The sequence below is a fragment of the Ixodes scapularis genome, unplaced genomic scaffold (assembly GCF_016920785.2).
Source record: "Ixodes scapularis isolate PalLabHiFi unplaced genomic scaffold, ASM1692078v2 PGA_scaffold0__279_contigs__length_252992795, whole genome shotgun sequence".
Taxonomy (NCBI): domain Eukaryota; kingdom Metazoa; phylum Arthropoda; class Arachnida; order Ixodida; family Ixodidae; genus Ixodes; species Ixodes scapularis.
Window position 1 is genome coordinate 108,746,352 of NW_024609835.1, and position 16,028 is coordinate 108,762,379.

Here is a 16,028-nt window from a genome sequence, read left to right on the forward strand (position 1 = left end):
GATTAGCAGCCGCCGCTCGTGTGATGACTACTTTCAATGCCAGATGATCCCAGCACAAACGGCGACGCGACAAGCATCTAAGCAGGACGCGCGCACATCTCATGATACCGCTCGTTGACATGTCCTTCCTTCTTGGAACACTGGAGTGGAGCAAAGGCGGGCAATGATTGCACCTACACCCTCCAGCCCACCCTGTGCACCGGGTTTGGTCAGCCGGCTCCCAGTGCCCCGAACAAGGACTGTCCGGGAAACAGTTTTGGCTTCTTGGCTGAGACACCGACTCTGCTAAACCAACAAATCTGCAACCGGATTCCCACACGGTAATCGACGGTTGCAATCAAGAAGACCCAACAGACTGACCAGTGAAAAAGAGACGAGGCTTGACAACAAAATCCCCGTTGTATCCTCTGGGACATTTGTGCAGTTGCGGTCCCTTATATTTATTTAATTTCTTAATTTAAGTTCCTCTCCGTGGATTTTTTATTTTGCACTTTTGAATTTGAATTTGTTTGATTTTTTCGTTAAAGGAGTTGTGAAACATTTCTAATTTCGCTATATACTACGCAGAATGACCCCTTAACGTTAAATAACCGAATAAACTTGCCTTAGTTTTTCTTCCTAAGCGATGGCAGTCGGCAAATACATTCGAGAAGTATGAGCATCAGTCATCCCCTCAATTTGAAGCGAGAACAAACGGTTACGTGGCCTGGGGGGCTAAGCTCGCCTCCGGCGGGAATCTCTCCGATGCCACGTCACAAGGGAGGGGAGGAGCTTCTTTTGACTCCGCCCCGGCGAGTTTCTCACTTCCCCTCTTACATTTCCGACCCCCCCGGCGGCGGCGAGTTCCCCAGCGTAGCTCCGATTTTTCCCTACGCTCCGCAGTGAAGGGTTTTTATTTTATTTAAATCGGGGGATCGGTGGCCGGCTGGGCTAGCGCACACCAGCTCGGAGCACGACGAGCGAAAGGTCCGTTGCAGAACCCAGGATGCTGGGTTCGATCCCCACCCCTGCCCGTTTCGATGTTGATGAGCATCGTACCGGCGTGCAGTCGTGTAACACTACTGCGGGATGGACGTTAAAGACCCCAGGCTAGCGGTTGTACGGCACTGCATGGCTATATTTCTCATCTACAGCTGGGAGAACCTTTCCCGTTGAGGCAGACCAAGTTTTAGGAAGTATCAACATACATACAGCCCAATATTTTTTTATTTAAATCGTAAATGACAAATAAGAATAGGCAACAGCAGGGATGCTAATTATACAAACATTGCTTGGATGTGGGCTAGTTGACTAGACATTGTGATGGTTTGCTGCGCCACGTAGATGCAAGAAAAACGCTCTTGATAAATATATAAACTAAAGCAGAGTATAGACGAAAAACAACATACAGGAATGGCGCAGACTAACAACTGTGTAATTTCTTTCTCATCTTTCTCCCCCCACACCGCCACACAGCCACAATATATATATATATTTTTTTTTTTTTCAGAATAGGGTGCGCGTGGAGCGAAAGCTCGCGCTGCAGAACCCAGGATCGTGGATTCACCCCCACCCCTGCCCTTTTCGATGTTGATGAGCATCGGTCGTATATCACTACTACGTGGTGCACGTTAAAGACCCTGGGCTAGCAGTCATACTGCACTGGCTAAATTGCTTATCTACAGTAAGTGACAATGTCGCAGTGTTCTGGCATGTTCTCCTGCTGTATAAACAACTAACGGCCAATTTGTTTGTCGAAATACGGTGTGGAAGAAGAAAGATGAGAAAGAAATTACACAGTTAGTCTGCGCCATTCATGTATATTGCTTTTCTTCTATCATCTGTTTTAGTTCGAATTTTATCAAGTGCGTTTATCTTGCATCTACGCAGCAGAGCAACCCATCAAAATAATTGTAAAAGCCTGTAGGTAATGGTAAATTGCGTTACTGGTTGCAGATAGCCGTAAAAACGCATTTGTTTCTAGGATTCACTTTGTAGAATTTGGATGTAGGATTCACGACGGGGGTGACGGTTCATTGACGGCTCCATCGCCTCAAGCCCGGTTCGCCACGCAGTTCATCGCACAGCCACCTTACCACGTCTTTCGAGAGGCGATAGTGTTGTTGAAAATGAACGTCGTCCATGTCAAACACATTGGCGTGGTTTAAATACCTATGCCGACGGCAAAACACGAACGAAAACGCTGCCATTTTGGACGCTTCTCCCTGATCTCGCGCCCAACTCGCCCAAACTCGCCTAGGTCGGAGCCGGCAAGCTTTTCCCATCCGCGGCGGCTTCTGCCACGTCACAATGACGTCACCGCATCTCGCCGCGAGTTCCGGATATGCAACTCTCCGACCGTCTCAAACCCTCCGTTTAACGTCACGATCTAGGGAGTGTCGGCGCGTGTCGTCATGCACGGCGCCGACCAATCACGGCGGTCGGCGAGTTTGGCGGAGAACTCGCCTCGATCTCGCCGCGCCGAGCTTAGCCCCCCTGGTGCCTATTAGCCGCGAGATGTTTCGGTGGCTCCCTCGTTTGGTTACCTTTCGTGACGTCATTACCCTGTGAACAACCAGTTCACTGGTGTTTGTAATGAGCAGGTGAAAGCCCAAAATCGCAGCGCTCTCAAAGCGACACTGCCAACACCGTCAGAATTGAAGTTCTTACATTCCTCTTATTTCCGTCGATGAGACATCCTTTGCTGACGTCATAGTCAGCATTCGGCCAATTGTGGTGGGCCGACCACAGCGACGCTTTCGACCGCTCACGTCACCAATAGGAAGTATTCACTGGCGGCCATAGCTGTGTGAGCGACTGCTGAGCGCGTGCTGACGGCGAGCTTCCACAGTTCTTTTTCAGTGTGCATATCACACCATTAAGATTGCCGGTCTTAGCAGCTTATTAATGTAACCTCGCTCTGAGCATGCGCTTTAAAAAGCACCCACAAATATGGCGTCCAGTGAATACTCCCTATAGGGAGTATTCACTGGCGGCCATAGCTGTGTGTGCGAATGATGAGCGCGTGCTGATGGCGAGCTTCCACAGTCCTATTACAACGTGCATTCCGCAGCATCAAGAGTGCCGGTCTTAGCAGCCTATTGATGTGAGCTCGTTCTGAGCATGCGCTCTAAACAGCACCCACAAATATGGCGTCCAGTGAATACTCCCTGCCCTATGCCGCCAACGTTAATCATAGCCACGCGCTGGGTTCGAAAAAGTGGAAAACGCGTGCTGAACTCCGGGGCTTGCTAGAGTTTGGCTATTCTCATCACCGCAGTGGTTGGACACGAGCCACTACCCGAGTGTCCGCCGAGGCATTGATTGTTACGAGCCGAAGTTGAGTGCTGACGCAGCTCGCGTGTCCAATCCATGAGCTGCGCTCGACTGTCGCCCGGCGGGTGGTTTCGGTCCCACAAATACGTCATCAAGCTTTGCGAAGCCAATGGCTGGAAGAAATAGTCTCCTTTTATCCTCGCAATTTCGCCGCAACCAAGAAGCTTCTGAATCAGTGGCGGTTCGTGCGAGTACAGTGCGAGTATACTTGGGCCAGGCTAGGACCAACACACCTCTGTAAAGCCATTAACATTCCAACCCGATATCGTTTCATGACGGCTTTAACACCGCATTTTCAAGCATTAAAAACTCAGACTGATATCTTGCCAATTCATTTTTAAATTCGCAAAGTACCTGGCAAATATGTGTGCATGCTCTGTTTTTCACAACACAGATGCAAAATGCGCCTCTTCGCAGTCAGTGTATAGCTAGCGTATGGGGCATCGAAGACGCCACAGTGCATTCGCTTTTTTCGCAGACAAGATGAGAATGTTTACAAACCAGCCAAGGCCAGTCCGCAGCTGTAGAAGTTTGGCTACCAACGATGATGGATGTGATCCTATCCGTTATTCCACAGCCTGCAAAGAAATCAAGGGCCTATTGTTTTAGTATTGTAAAAATGAACAAGTCACACGGCAACTGTGAAGATTAGTGTTAACAAGTTATTCCCAACGCAGCTAGCTTCATGTACGAGCGTGGTGATTTTTTTTTCTCTTAAGTTTACATTTATTATGTAGAAATAGTTTCTTCAGCCTGGGCTATAAAGAGTCAGTCATAGCACTCAATGTGTGTGTGTGAGGCTCTTTACTGTGCTAATATACGTATGCGTGAATTAGAAGAAGAAAAAAGAATTTGTTGGCATAGCAATGCAAACCTTAAACAACTGTGTAGCATGACGATCAAGAATAATTGCGATGCTTCAAGTTTTATTAGAAGAGTTAAATTGTGAAATTTAACTGCCGATTTCTGACTAAGCGATAAAACACACACTATCGTAGTGCGCCCCTTACGTCACCGAGAGAACTATACTTCAGAGGGCCTTTGGGCTTTCGTAACTGAACCTGAGTCAAGAGTTTCGTTACAAGTTCAATGACTTCTGGCATTAATTGTGGCAAAATAGTCAAACTACAGATGTCTCATTGCTCTTATTCCCTTCTTCACTTAATCCTTGCATACTTTTTTTTTACCATTTTCATATTTCTCTGTGCAAGGCAGACGTCTGGGCTCGTGTTTCTGAATAATCTTTCTGCTTAGAATCACCCCATGTCTGTATAACTTAAACCATCTAATTGGTGAAAAAAATTATTTTGAATTATAATCAAGGCTTTTAAAAAGGCTAGAAAACGTTCACGCCTGGGTAAGCTATGGGGCAAGCATATAAAAAGTTATAAAAACTGCGACACTTCTGAGTGAATCTGTTCCTTGGCGCTACCATATATGGGCATGTCTATATTCGGCGTCAACTATTTTCTGCTGCGCTGTCGAGGCTATAGCGTACCGTATTTACTCGAGTAATAGCCGCACCATTTATGAAGAAAACCGGTTCGCTTTTCCGCGGAGCATGCTGATTGCCAAATAACCGCGATCGATAACATGACTCCATAGGTTTACAGGACAGAGATAACGTCTTCGCGCGAAGATACCATCTGTGAAGATTGCATTTGTATGGAGAATCGCGTTCTAGATCTGATTATTTGCTATGTTACTTATGCGCAACGCGACGATTGGCTGTATATGTGCTTTGCGGGAAAGTAGAAGCAAGGGCTCTGTTCATAAATAGTGCGGCTATTACTCGAGTAAATACGGTATATCTTCTGCAGTGCTCCAACTCTGTCAGAGCTATGCGCCGAGAAACTGAAGGAGAGGAAAAGACGAGAGGGGACGTCAGAACGCCGAGCTCCGATTGGACATGATCAGTGGGTAGACAGAAAGATAGCTTCCTTTGTCTCCAGTTCACTTGTCGAACGTGTTCCAACGCAAGAGCCAAAAAGCCAAGTGCCAGACGCCGGCGTTCCGCGTCCTAATGTGTTAATAAGTGCAGTGGAGACAAAGGCTTTAGGTCTACCCACTATTCATTCCCATCTGAGCTTTGAATTTTGATGTCCCCGCGCACTCTTGTCTCCTCCTCCCCCTCACTTTCTGGGCGCATAGTTGAGCAAACTTATGCAAATGAGACGCAAGACGAAGCCACGTGCTTTCGAAGCAGTGCAGGGCTGCAGCACTGTGGAAGCTACGCTAGCCTTTACAATGTAGCACATAATTGTTAACGCCGAGTATAGAGTCAGACGCTTTAAGCACGCGCCATATTGAGCCGCCATAGCCGACCTTCCCTTGTGTTACCGAGATGTCGAGCCACTGAAGCGGGCATTGACGAGCCTCCGCAAAAACCAATACTAGGGAGAAGGACAGAGTGGCACCTAAAGTGGTAATAATCTGTCCTGATGTGGCAATGATGAAGTGAAGCGAACGGAATAAGAGAAAACAAAAACTGAACGTCGATTATGGCGCCGCCCATGCACAGCTGCCAGAAGGCGTCTATAGGCTGCTCCTCTTTCTAAGTGCAACGCAGACTGCTCGCTCTCAAACTGGAGCAGAAGTTAGCCTTGCTTCATTGAGTGTTGGTCGGCCGTGTCGCTTACCTAAAGCGACAACGAAACTTTGCTTGGGACTGAAATAAACTTCGCGCATCGGCGCAATTGCGGTTTACGGCTCAGCTGTCCACTGCTGTAAGCCTCCGTAACCTCGCGCTTGCATAGATATCATTATATTGCCACCGACGTTGCTATTGCAAAGGCACAATCACTGGAACCAAAGATATCCTGGCTTTGAATTTATGAATCTTACCAATACGGGATCTGTAAGGAAGAAACCCATCTGAATTTAAGTGAAGGTCTAGATCGCACCACTTTTATTAACGTTCAAGATCACGGTGAATGTAGAAACTGTCTAGATCGCACTAATTTTTTGACTGCATAAAGAAATCACGCTAATTTTATTGACGATCTAGATCACACTTATTATATTGACGATCCAGATCACACTGGTCTTATTGCTGATCTAGATCATACTCATTTTCTTAACGGTCAAGATCAGACTTATTTTATAAAGTTCTTTATTAAACAAACTGTATTACTAATTGAAAACACAAAAACCTTGTTCTCAAGCTCTCATGCACGCACGGCCGGATAGGCAGCACCAGTAAGCGTTTAACAGTGCTCAAGAGTTCTATTTTTAAGACTTACGGTGGAAGACATTTTGTACTTCCAGTAAGTACAACTTGAAATGAATCCTTCACCTTCATAATATAGCCTACCAGAAAAATTAGTGAAGAACGAGCAGCGTTCACCCTTTCAACTTGCAGTCAGAATACGCCAGTATAACCCACCACGTGATATCGTGCAGATTATATACCGCGTATGCTCATTCAAGCAACGCATTGTGGTTGTCACAGCAGAGGGCACGCGCTGAATCCCAGGCATTGTTCGGCTATTTCCGTCATTACGTTGATTGGGCACAAGCCAGTACACGTATGCTCGTCGAGGCATTCATTATCACGAGCCAAATCAACTGCTCGCGTGGTGCCCGTGTCCCATACATGAGCCGCATTTGATTGTCGTCGCCATGGGGTCGTCCCCTGACTACTTCACTCCCGTGATCCTCATTACTAGGTCATCAAGGTTTGTGAAGGAGAGATTGAAAGGAAGAACCTCTGCTAAGGCGAGAATAAAGGCAAGCTGGTTTAAAGGGACAGTACAATAAAAGGAAACATTAAAAAAAAACTTATCTAAACCACGTATTTTTTTTTTATAAATCTATTACAAATAGAAATCTTTTTGCGCAATACTTACGTTGTTAGACGCAATTTAGGTGGAGGTCATGGTCACGTTTTTAGGCGACGTGCACTGCAAAACTTGAGAGCTACTTTCCTTTCCAAGAGAAATGACGGGAACACACATAAACTTGATGTGAGCCGAACGCCCGCTTGCATCTAGCCAAATTGCTCGCAAACACACATATGTGTATAGGTATCGTTTCGGTATTGAAACCATGGTCGCAATCACGACGGTTACACGTTTCATGGAAAAGCGGGGCCGCTTTTACGGGGACCGACATCTTTATTCAAACTGAACACACGCAAGAAATAAATAAAGCCAGAGAGAGAGAGAAAGAGTCAGAAAAGGAAGAACAGAGAGGTTAACCTAGGTTAAAGTCCTGGGTGGCTATCCTGTTTTGGGGAGGGGGTTGTGGAGAATTAAAAGATAATGGAAAAGATAGGAGAACACAAAACAATAAATCCGTCTGGAAAAAAAAATAGTGACAAGAGAGCACAAAGTATAAAACACATTACAAATAAAATATGTGTGTCCTTTAGAGGCAGAAGTTCAGCCGCGCTTCCTTTAGGAAACGCAGAAAAGCTTTTGTGGCCCTCGCTGCAACCTGATGGCTTTCCCAGGTGTTAAGCACTTTCATGACAGAAAACAGTCGGCTGTCTAGTTGCAACAACGTACTCTTTAGGTCTTCTCTTTCCGCGTCGTAGATTTGGCAGTCGCACAATATGTGAGCAATTGTTTTATCACAAACACACGTTAGACACTCCGCCGTTCTGGCTTGCCCGATGCGGTGAAGGAAGGACTGTGTACCTATAAGCGACACCGAGCCGGAGGCGATGTATTGCTGCCTCTGTCCTCCGGAGAAGATCACGTGGAAGTTGAAAGGTAAGGTTTGGGTCCAACGTATAGAGTGGAGCATAATGGTAGGAGACATCGCGCCACAGGCCTTCTCCTTGCGCTGGCGGCGTGACGATTGATAAGGCATCTAATATCATTCCGACAATACGGAACTGTAATAGTTGCATCGAGAGGATGGGTTAACTTCGCACCTGCGTCTGCAGCCTCGCTTCCAGTTAAACGACAATGTCCTGGTATCCACTGAAACTGGATATAGTGTGTCCTAGATCCAAACACCGCATCAGAAGGGTCTTTATTTCTAAAACCACTTAGTCATTTTGGCCGCGTCGCAAAAATGCTGATATTGCTTGGAGGGCCGGCTTGAGTCAGAAAATATTGTCCAGGGGTGGGACGATTTTGTGAAGACGATTTGAAGTGCTTGATGAATTGCCACTAGCTCTGACACGGTAGATGAAGTTATGTAGCTTAGCTTGAATCGCACTTGTACAATGACTTTGAATGACTACACAGCAAGTAGAACTATCAAAGGTACATGAGCCGTCAGCGCAGACATGTGTTCTTGAGAGATGGTTACCGTAAATATGGGACAAAGAAACCGGTAAAATCACGACCATTGGCATATTTGATTTTTTCTTTATACCGGGAATATCAAGTTTGACATCTGGTTCCGGAAATCTCCACGGAGGTGTTGTGCAAACTGTGGCTTGTGTAAGATCTCCTGGCAAGTATTGCCGTACCTGGGACAGCGCCTTGGAGTAGCTTGAGTTTGGACGTGCAGATTCTATCGTGGCGAGAGAGTGATCGTCATATTGAGTTAAGTGTCTCAAATGAAGCCTTAAAGTTTCCTGCATGAGCAGGACGCTCATAGGAATGACGCGTGCTTCTGCTATAGTTCCAATTGTTGACGCACATGCTGGAAGCCCAAGGCAGGCTCGAAGAGCGCGTGCCTGAAGGCTTCGAAGTGTGCCTAAGTTTGTACCGCACATACCGTTGATAATTCGAAGGCTCTACCTAAGCAAACCAACAAATAAAGCCTGATAGAGACGTAGCAACGCCTGCACTGACGCGCTCCACATAGTGCCACTAATGAAGCGGGAGGGATCAATGAAACTCACCAGCTTCCGTTTTAGATAATTAACATGGGGGGTCCAAGTTAGTCCTCTATCAATATATACGCTAAAAAATATCTGACTTTTGACGTATGAAATTGTGTGCTTAAAAATGCGAAGTGGATAAGGGTCCATGCTCCTTCGAGTAAATGAAATGTCAGCAGATTTGGCAGCGTAGATTTCAAGGCCACGGACGCAAAGGTATCTGTGAACTTTCTTCAAAGCTAATTGTACTCTGGCTTTAGCTTGTACGCGAGTAGAGCCACAAGCCCACACGCAGATATCGTCTGCATATAAGGATACATTTACATTTTGTGGCAACGACTGCACGAGCGTGATAAGCGTAATATTAAATAGGGTTGGACTTAACACGGCTCCCAGGGGAACATCCCGAGAAATGAAATGGTTCGACGCGTCTCCATCTTGTGTGGTCATATAAATGGTGCGATCTGAGAGATAACTTTCGATCCACTTGTAGAGACGGTCTCCGATGCCAACCTCCTGCAGCGCTTGAAAGACGGCATTATGAGTGACACGGTCAAACGCTCCTTTGACGTCGAGAAAGGCCGCTATTGTGATCCTCCGTTGAGATCTTTCCTCTTTGGCGTAGGTGACGAGATCAAGGACGGATCCACGGAGCTTCTTCCTCGACGAAAACATTGCATATTTTTTGGATAAGTTCTTCGTTTCTCCAGATACCATTCTAAGCGACGATTAATCATTTTCTCCATCAACTTGCCAACACAACTTTCCAGAGCAACAGGACGGTATGATGATAGAAGTAGAGGAGACTTGCCAGGCTTCTATAATGGAACAATTCTGCCCGTTTCCATGCGCTAGGTACTTCTCCATTTGTCCATAATTTGTTAAAATATTCCAGCAGTCAATTGCGAGCATCAGTCCCCATATGTGTTAAGAAAACATATTTTATCCCATCCGGACTGAGACATGAGTTTCGTTTTATAAGTACAAGAGCGGTATCTAGCTCGCCACGCGTGAAGACATCGTCCATGCAGACATTAACAGCTGATGGTGCTGCAGCGGTAAGGACAGGACGACTTTTCGGCATGGAAACACTCGACGTGAGAGATGCACAAAACTCGTTTGCAAGATTCTTTTGAGAACATGCCACCGACAACGGAAGTGCTCGGAATGGATGATATTTATGAGGAGAAGACTTCAGGCCTCGAGCTATTTTCCAAATTGGGGAGAGTGGCTTTCGTGGATCAATATTTTCACAAAATCCCTTGCATTTACGCTGACCGAGCTTGTCAAAATGGCGGCTTATTTTTTTTTTTTTTTCTGTAGATTTCTTGCCGCACGAATATCGTATTTTTCTTTAGTTCGTCAAGCACGCCTCTCCGCCTGTTGACGTATTGCCCGAAGACGTTCGTACTCCGCGTCAATAGTTGTTCGTTTAAATGGAGGGCTATGACTATGGGTTGATGAGTTTGCAGAGTCAATGACAGCTTTTTCAAACTCAGGAAGTTCAGTTAGCGTATTGCATTTAACTCTCATTGACTGCTCAAACTCCCACCAATGAACTCGTTTGACAACATGATTTTTCTTGCATGTGATAAATCCTTGTATAATTGTGTATGTAGGGATATGGTCACTGCCCCGTGTTTCAATATCTGTGAACCAAATAGCTTGAGACGCAAGAGAAAACGAGACAAATGTCAAATCCAGGCAACTGCTACTCTCTGCACCCCGGAGATATGTAGGACTTCCATCATTTAATAGCGATAAATTATGTGTATGTGCTATGTCAGCAAGGCACCTACCCCGAGGATTTGTGCGAAGGCTGCCCCATATATAGTGGTGTGCGTTAAAACCTCCTGTAATTATATGTGGCGATAGGACTGTGTTCAGGATGTTCTCTAAGCGTGCTCTGTCGAACTTGGACTTTGGAGGTATATATGCTCCTATAATGGTGAACGAGAACGTGCATTTTTCGTCAGAAATTGTAGCACAAACATACTCATTGTCCGGATGGGATGAAATAATATGTGCCACGTACGGAAGTTCTCTGCGAATGAAGATAGTTACGCGACTTTCCCTATTAGTACGTAAGGAGTCAAACGTTTCGTATCTTGATAAACGGATGTTGCTCGGACAACTGAAGTCGCATATAACAATAATATGGTACTTGTACTTGAAAGCCAGCTGTCTAAAATCGGACAATCGGGACCTTAATCCCTCTTGTGTTCCATTGGAAAATAGTGGCCTTTTTATAATTATCTTCAATTGCACCCGATGTTATTTTACATTTTTTTAAAGAATCATTTGAAGCCATTAGCAGGTGTTCCGTTGCGAGAAAAGCCCTTACTTCCAGGAGGTTGTTAACGTCTGGTGAGGTTTTAGAATGGCTTTTAGTGCTGCAAGGACATTGGTAGCAATATTTGACTTATATCACCCTGCTGGCGGGACGTAAATCGTGGCGTAGGCACCAATTCCGAAGAAGTCGATGAACGATGGTTCGCTGAGGATCGAACGTTCGCGGTTGCACGCAACGGATCCACAGTCGATGTTTCGGCGACACTCTTCTTTTTTTGTGCGACACTGTTGCTACGTTTCTCTGTAGTCATATGTGCCACACGTGCTTTTGGACGACGTTTTACTGCACTGGCGTATGTAGGTTCCTCTAGTTCTTCTCGTTGAGTCGGAGACAACGTCGGGAGCCCGACGACCTCAGGGTTACGTGAAGGCGCACGGCGCCTAAGAGCTCGGCCGTTCATTATGCTTGTGCGAGCTGCTGCGGTTGCTGTATGCTTCCGTGGGTAGCCGGAGAAGGATGCCGAGTGTTTGCCGCCACAATTGGCACACTTTGGTTATTGTTTACAATTGCAGTTCTTGAAGTGATGCGGTCCAGCGCAGATTTTGCAACGTTGTGGGCCTCGGCAATGTTTGGCAACATGGCCATATCTTTGGCATCTGAAGCACTGAACCCGTCTTCCAAAGTAGTCTTCGACAGGGCGACTGGTGAAGCCAAAAACGACGCGCTAGGGCATCGGGCGGTCTGGACGAAACACAAGAACAACGCTTCCAGAGGGTCGTGGTTCGACAGTCCCATCCTCCTTGCGAAGGTAGGCAACTTGTCGTTGCACGGACGTTACTCCGGCGTTGAGAAAGTACTCGAGGAGTGCAATGTCAGGATACTCATGAGGCACATTCTTAATTTTCCCTAAATTTCTTGAGTATGTCTGTGGCACGATTGCACAGACCCTGATGTTTCCTAGGGATTGCAGCGTCAGTAGTTTGTTTGCGGATCCAAGTGATGCCACCTTCACAGGGAGGCTTCCATCCTTGTTGATCTTGTGTGACAATACCTTTTCTTGAGTGACCGCAACGATGTCTTTAGCAGTTGAATTTGGGTTCACCTTCCAAAATGATGATTCAGGTGACGTCGGCTTGAAGATGACCGGAATTCCAGATGGTCTGCTCGTATGATACGACACTTTGATCAACAGTGTAGAGTCGTCTTCGTCGTTCATGTTGTTAATGGATGATTTGTCCTCATCTGCATTGGATATTTCTTCTGTACGCACTCTCTTGGGTGGTGGAATCTGAGAGGCCATCTCACTAGTTGGGGTCTTTTGATTCGAAGGATTCATTTCATCACAGGGTCCTGATGGCTGCGAGGGTGGTGATCAGGACCATGTAGCCGGTTTTCCGTTGTTTGTAGGTCAAAGCCGCATTCTCGGTCAGGGAGGCGTTGTAATATAAAATTGCAAATATGAAATAATGCAGGAATGGCAAGGAAAGCAGGAAAAGGGTTTGCTTAGGCGGAGCGAGCAAGTCGGGCTTCCTGCTTCGAACACTTCTTCTAAGTAAAGCCAGGTCGATCAAAATAGTTGATGTGGGACGCCAGGGCCAGTCCCGCAACGAGAACAAGCATCCTCACAGCGCTCCCGAAGGCTCGTACTTGCGACAGTGTCTTACTGCAAACTACTTCGGTTGAGGAGATCTTCCTCTAAACACCTCTGTGAGCCCAAAACGACTCGCACTCAAAAAAATTGACAAGCTCAACGAGCTGCGGTCGTTCAGCACTTCACAGGTTCCGGCAGCCTTTTTTGAATGTTTCAAATCAAAGGGGGAGAAGCAATCTCAGAACACATTCGAAAACAATATTGACTCTATCTTGAGTATTCGCTTCTGAAACATAAAAAAAAATGAGACGTTTAAAAATCTCTAAAGTGAAATTAGAGCGCAGCTCTTGAGGAGAAGGAAAACAGGGTACGGAAGGGAGGGTATGCCCCTCCTCCTCCTCCGTACAATCTCCTCCTCCCCTCCTCTGCTCCTCGTCCTCCCCTCTTTTCCTCCTCCTTTTCTGCTCCTCTACCCCTCCTTCTGTCCCCGCCTCCTCTCCTCCTCCCCTTCTCCTTACCTTCCCCTTTATCTCCTCCCTACCCTCCCCTCCTTCTCCTGCAAACCCTCCCATCCTCCTCCGTACTTTCCCCTCCTCCTCCTCTATACCCTCCCCTCCTCCCACAGTCTCCCCACTAAATTTAGCTGAAAAATGGATGACACGTGACCTCAACAGCAAATCAATTCCCCGCTAAATTTAGCGGGGAACAGAATTGCTGTTGAGGTCATGTGACGCAATTTGTTTCGCTAAATCTAGCAGAGAAACTGAATTTGTTCATAGGTGCCGTGACACCAAGTCTTGTGACGTCATTTTCCCCAAATTGAGCGGGGAAACTGCATTGGCGTTTTGGTCACGTGATGTCGATTTTCCCGCTAAATCTAGACTAGAAATTGAATTTTTTCATAGGTGACGTGACACCTACTCATGTGACATCATTTTCCCAGCTAAACTAGGGCGGGACGACTGAATTGGTGTTGAGGTCACGTGACAGAAATTTTCCCGCTAAATTTCGCGGCGGTTACGCCAACGACGACGCCGCGAAACACCGAAACGGGAGCCTAAGAGTTGTGCTCTAATAAATTGTTGATTAGAATACTACTACGGCACGGAGATTCAAATTTACAATCGACCCTTCACACGTCAATTACCTCTCCAGCCAATGAAAGATGTAAGCACCTTGTAAGCACGGAGCGGCACTAAGCGGGCTGCGACTTCCACCTTCGGCACCTAAATTGCGTCTAGCGACGTAAATACTGCTAATATATATATATATATATATATATATATATATATATATATATATATATATATATATATATATATATATATATATATATATATATATATATATATATATATATATATATGTATGTTCCGCAATATCTTTTTTTTCATTCCAGTGTCTCTTTAGGAGAGACATACTAACCGCTTCTATCTTTAGATTGCGCCGTTGCACGTGAATTTACTTGGCTCCGCATTAGTCGCAGTAAACTCGAATAAAGTTAGAAATACTCAAACTCAATATCGTTGCAGGGCCCCAAGGTGACTCAGGCGGTATCACTGAATCACAATGCGGTTCCTTTGTGCGCTCATCTCGCAGGACTTGCAGTCGTCCTCTTTCAGAAAATTTAAAATGAACAGCTTCACAATATTAGGAAGTATTGCGTAAGTTCTTTGAATTCTTAGCTGGTTACCCTACAAGTTTCCACAATTTTGAATGGGTTGCCAAGAACTCACTTTTATTGGACTGCTGCGCCACGCCCTGGTGCACAAGAACCACTGCAAAAATCAGGGTGTAGAATTCCATCTGAAACAAAGAATACCTGTGTAATATAAAAATCGAACGTCCTAGGGGACTTCAAAATACAATTGGGAACTACTTGATGTTTGGGACCAGAATTGTTTTTGTATTCAGACTTCAATTCCAACCACTATGCGTGACCCTCCTTCAGCTACTCCTGATGGAATAGTGTTTAACTGAGTGTTTCCATAAGAAATTACAAATCAACACCTTGGATTCTTTAGTGAAACTTGGACGTGGCATTTTTCGTCTTCAACTGTTTGGTGAACGAATGACGACGAAGTTATTCGCAATGACGGCACAGAGAAACGGAAGGATGCGAAAGCCGCCTGGTATCCGGTCCCAGGAAAGACACTTTGAGGGGAACGGAAATCCTAAGGAAAGAGACGGTAGGTCTATGTGGCTGATTAGCGAAAGCCGATTAGAGTTATCCCAACAACTACGGATGGACAGGCAGTGCACGAGGAATTAGGATGAAAGGGTCTTTTGTACCGCAGAAATAACTTAGGCGTCGCAGAAACCTCAAGCTCCATATGAATGTTCAGTGCTAGCGGGTGGAAACAAGAACTAACTATGGCACACAAATGTTGAAAAACAAAATATCGGTATTACTTAATCTGTACGTCGAAAAGCTTCTATTGAGATAAATTGTCTGTGGAGAGGATTCGAATGCTACTTTTTTTTTTAATATAGTTCTGACATTGTATGGCCTCTACTGTTGATCGCGCCTCATGAAAAAAAAAACATTTTCTGGAGCATGTTTTTCAAGAATTTGTGACAGCCAAAATTTAAGGATACTTTATTCTCTCCTTTTTTTCTTTTCGAGTGATTCGTTTCCTTACTATGTTTGCTGTGTCTTGTAGGCAGTTAATAACGCGTCCAAATGTGCCCTATAGACTTCTACCTTGATCGCCGCTGTCAGGGTGTGTTGCAAAATAAACTCGCATCAAGCTTGAGACGTTATGAAAACCAAAGATTAAAACTGCAGCTTAGTTTTAGTCATGCCCGAAAAAAAATCTTGAACGTAGAGTACGTACAAGAATTTTGTGCATAGAGTCATGAAAATCAGCTAAATATGGCGGAAACGACACAGCCATTTAACGAATTTAACGTGAATGTGGAAAGTGCGACGTGTGTTTCATTGTTGTAGTTCTGTGTGTCGCCGGGAACTCGCAATGCGAGCGCAAGAACGTATTCTCTGTTAAAATGTAGTTCAGGATATTTTATAAAAGACGAATAGGTTGCCA

At 45.5% G+C, this 16,028-nt stretch overlaps 1 protein-coding gene across 1 annotated transcript in view; it reads right to left on the bottom strand.

The window, feature by feature from the left end:
- LOC115331332 (proclotting enzyme) overlaps window positions 1–14,787 on the bottom strand; it is a 51,686-nt gene extending 36,899 nt beyond the window's left edge. Inside the window, exons 1-2 of the mRNA XM_040218285.3 lie at window positions 14,718–14,787; window positions 3,817–3,893 (exon numbers count right to left, since the gene is read on the bottom strand). Coding sequence (XP_040074219.1) covers window positions 3,817–3,893; window positions 14,718–14,787 — 147 coding nt within the window. The remainder of the gene's footprint in view (window positions 1–3,816; window positions 3,894–14,717) is intronic.
- Between the last annotated feature and the right edge of the window lie 1,241 nt (window positions 14,788–16,028).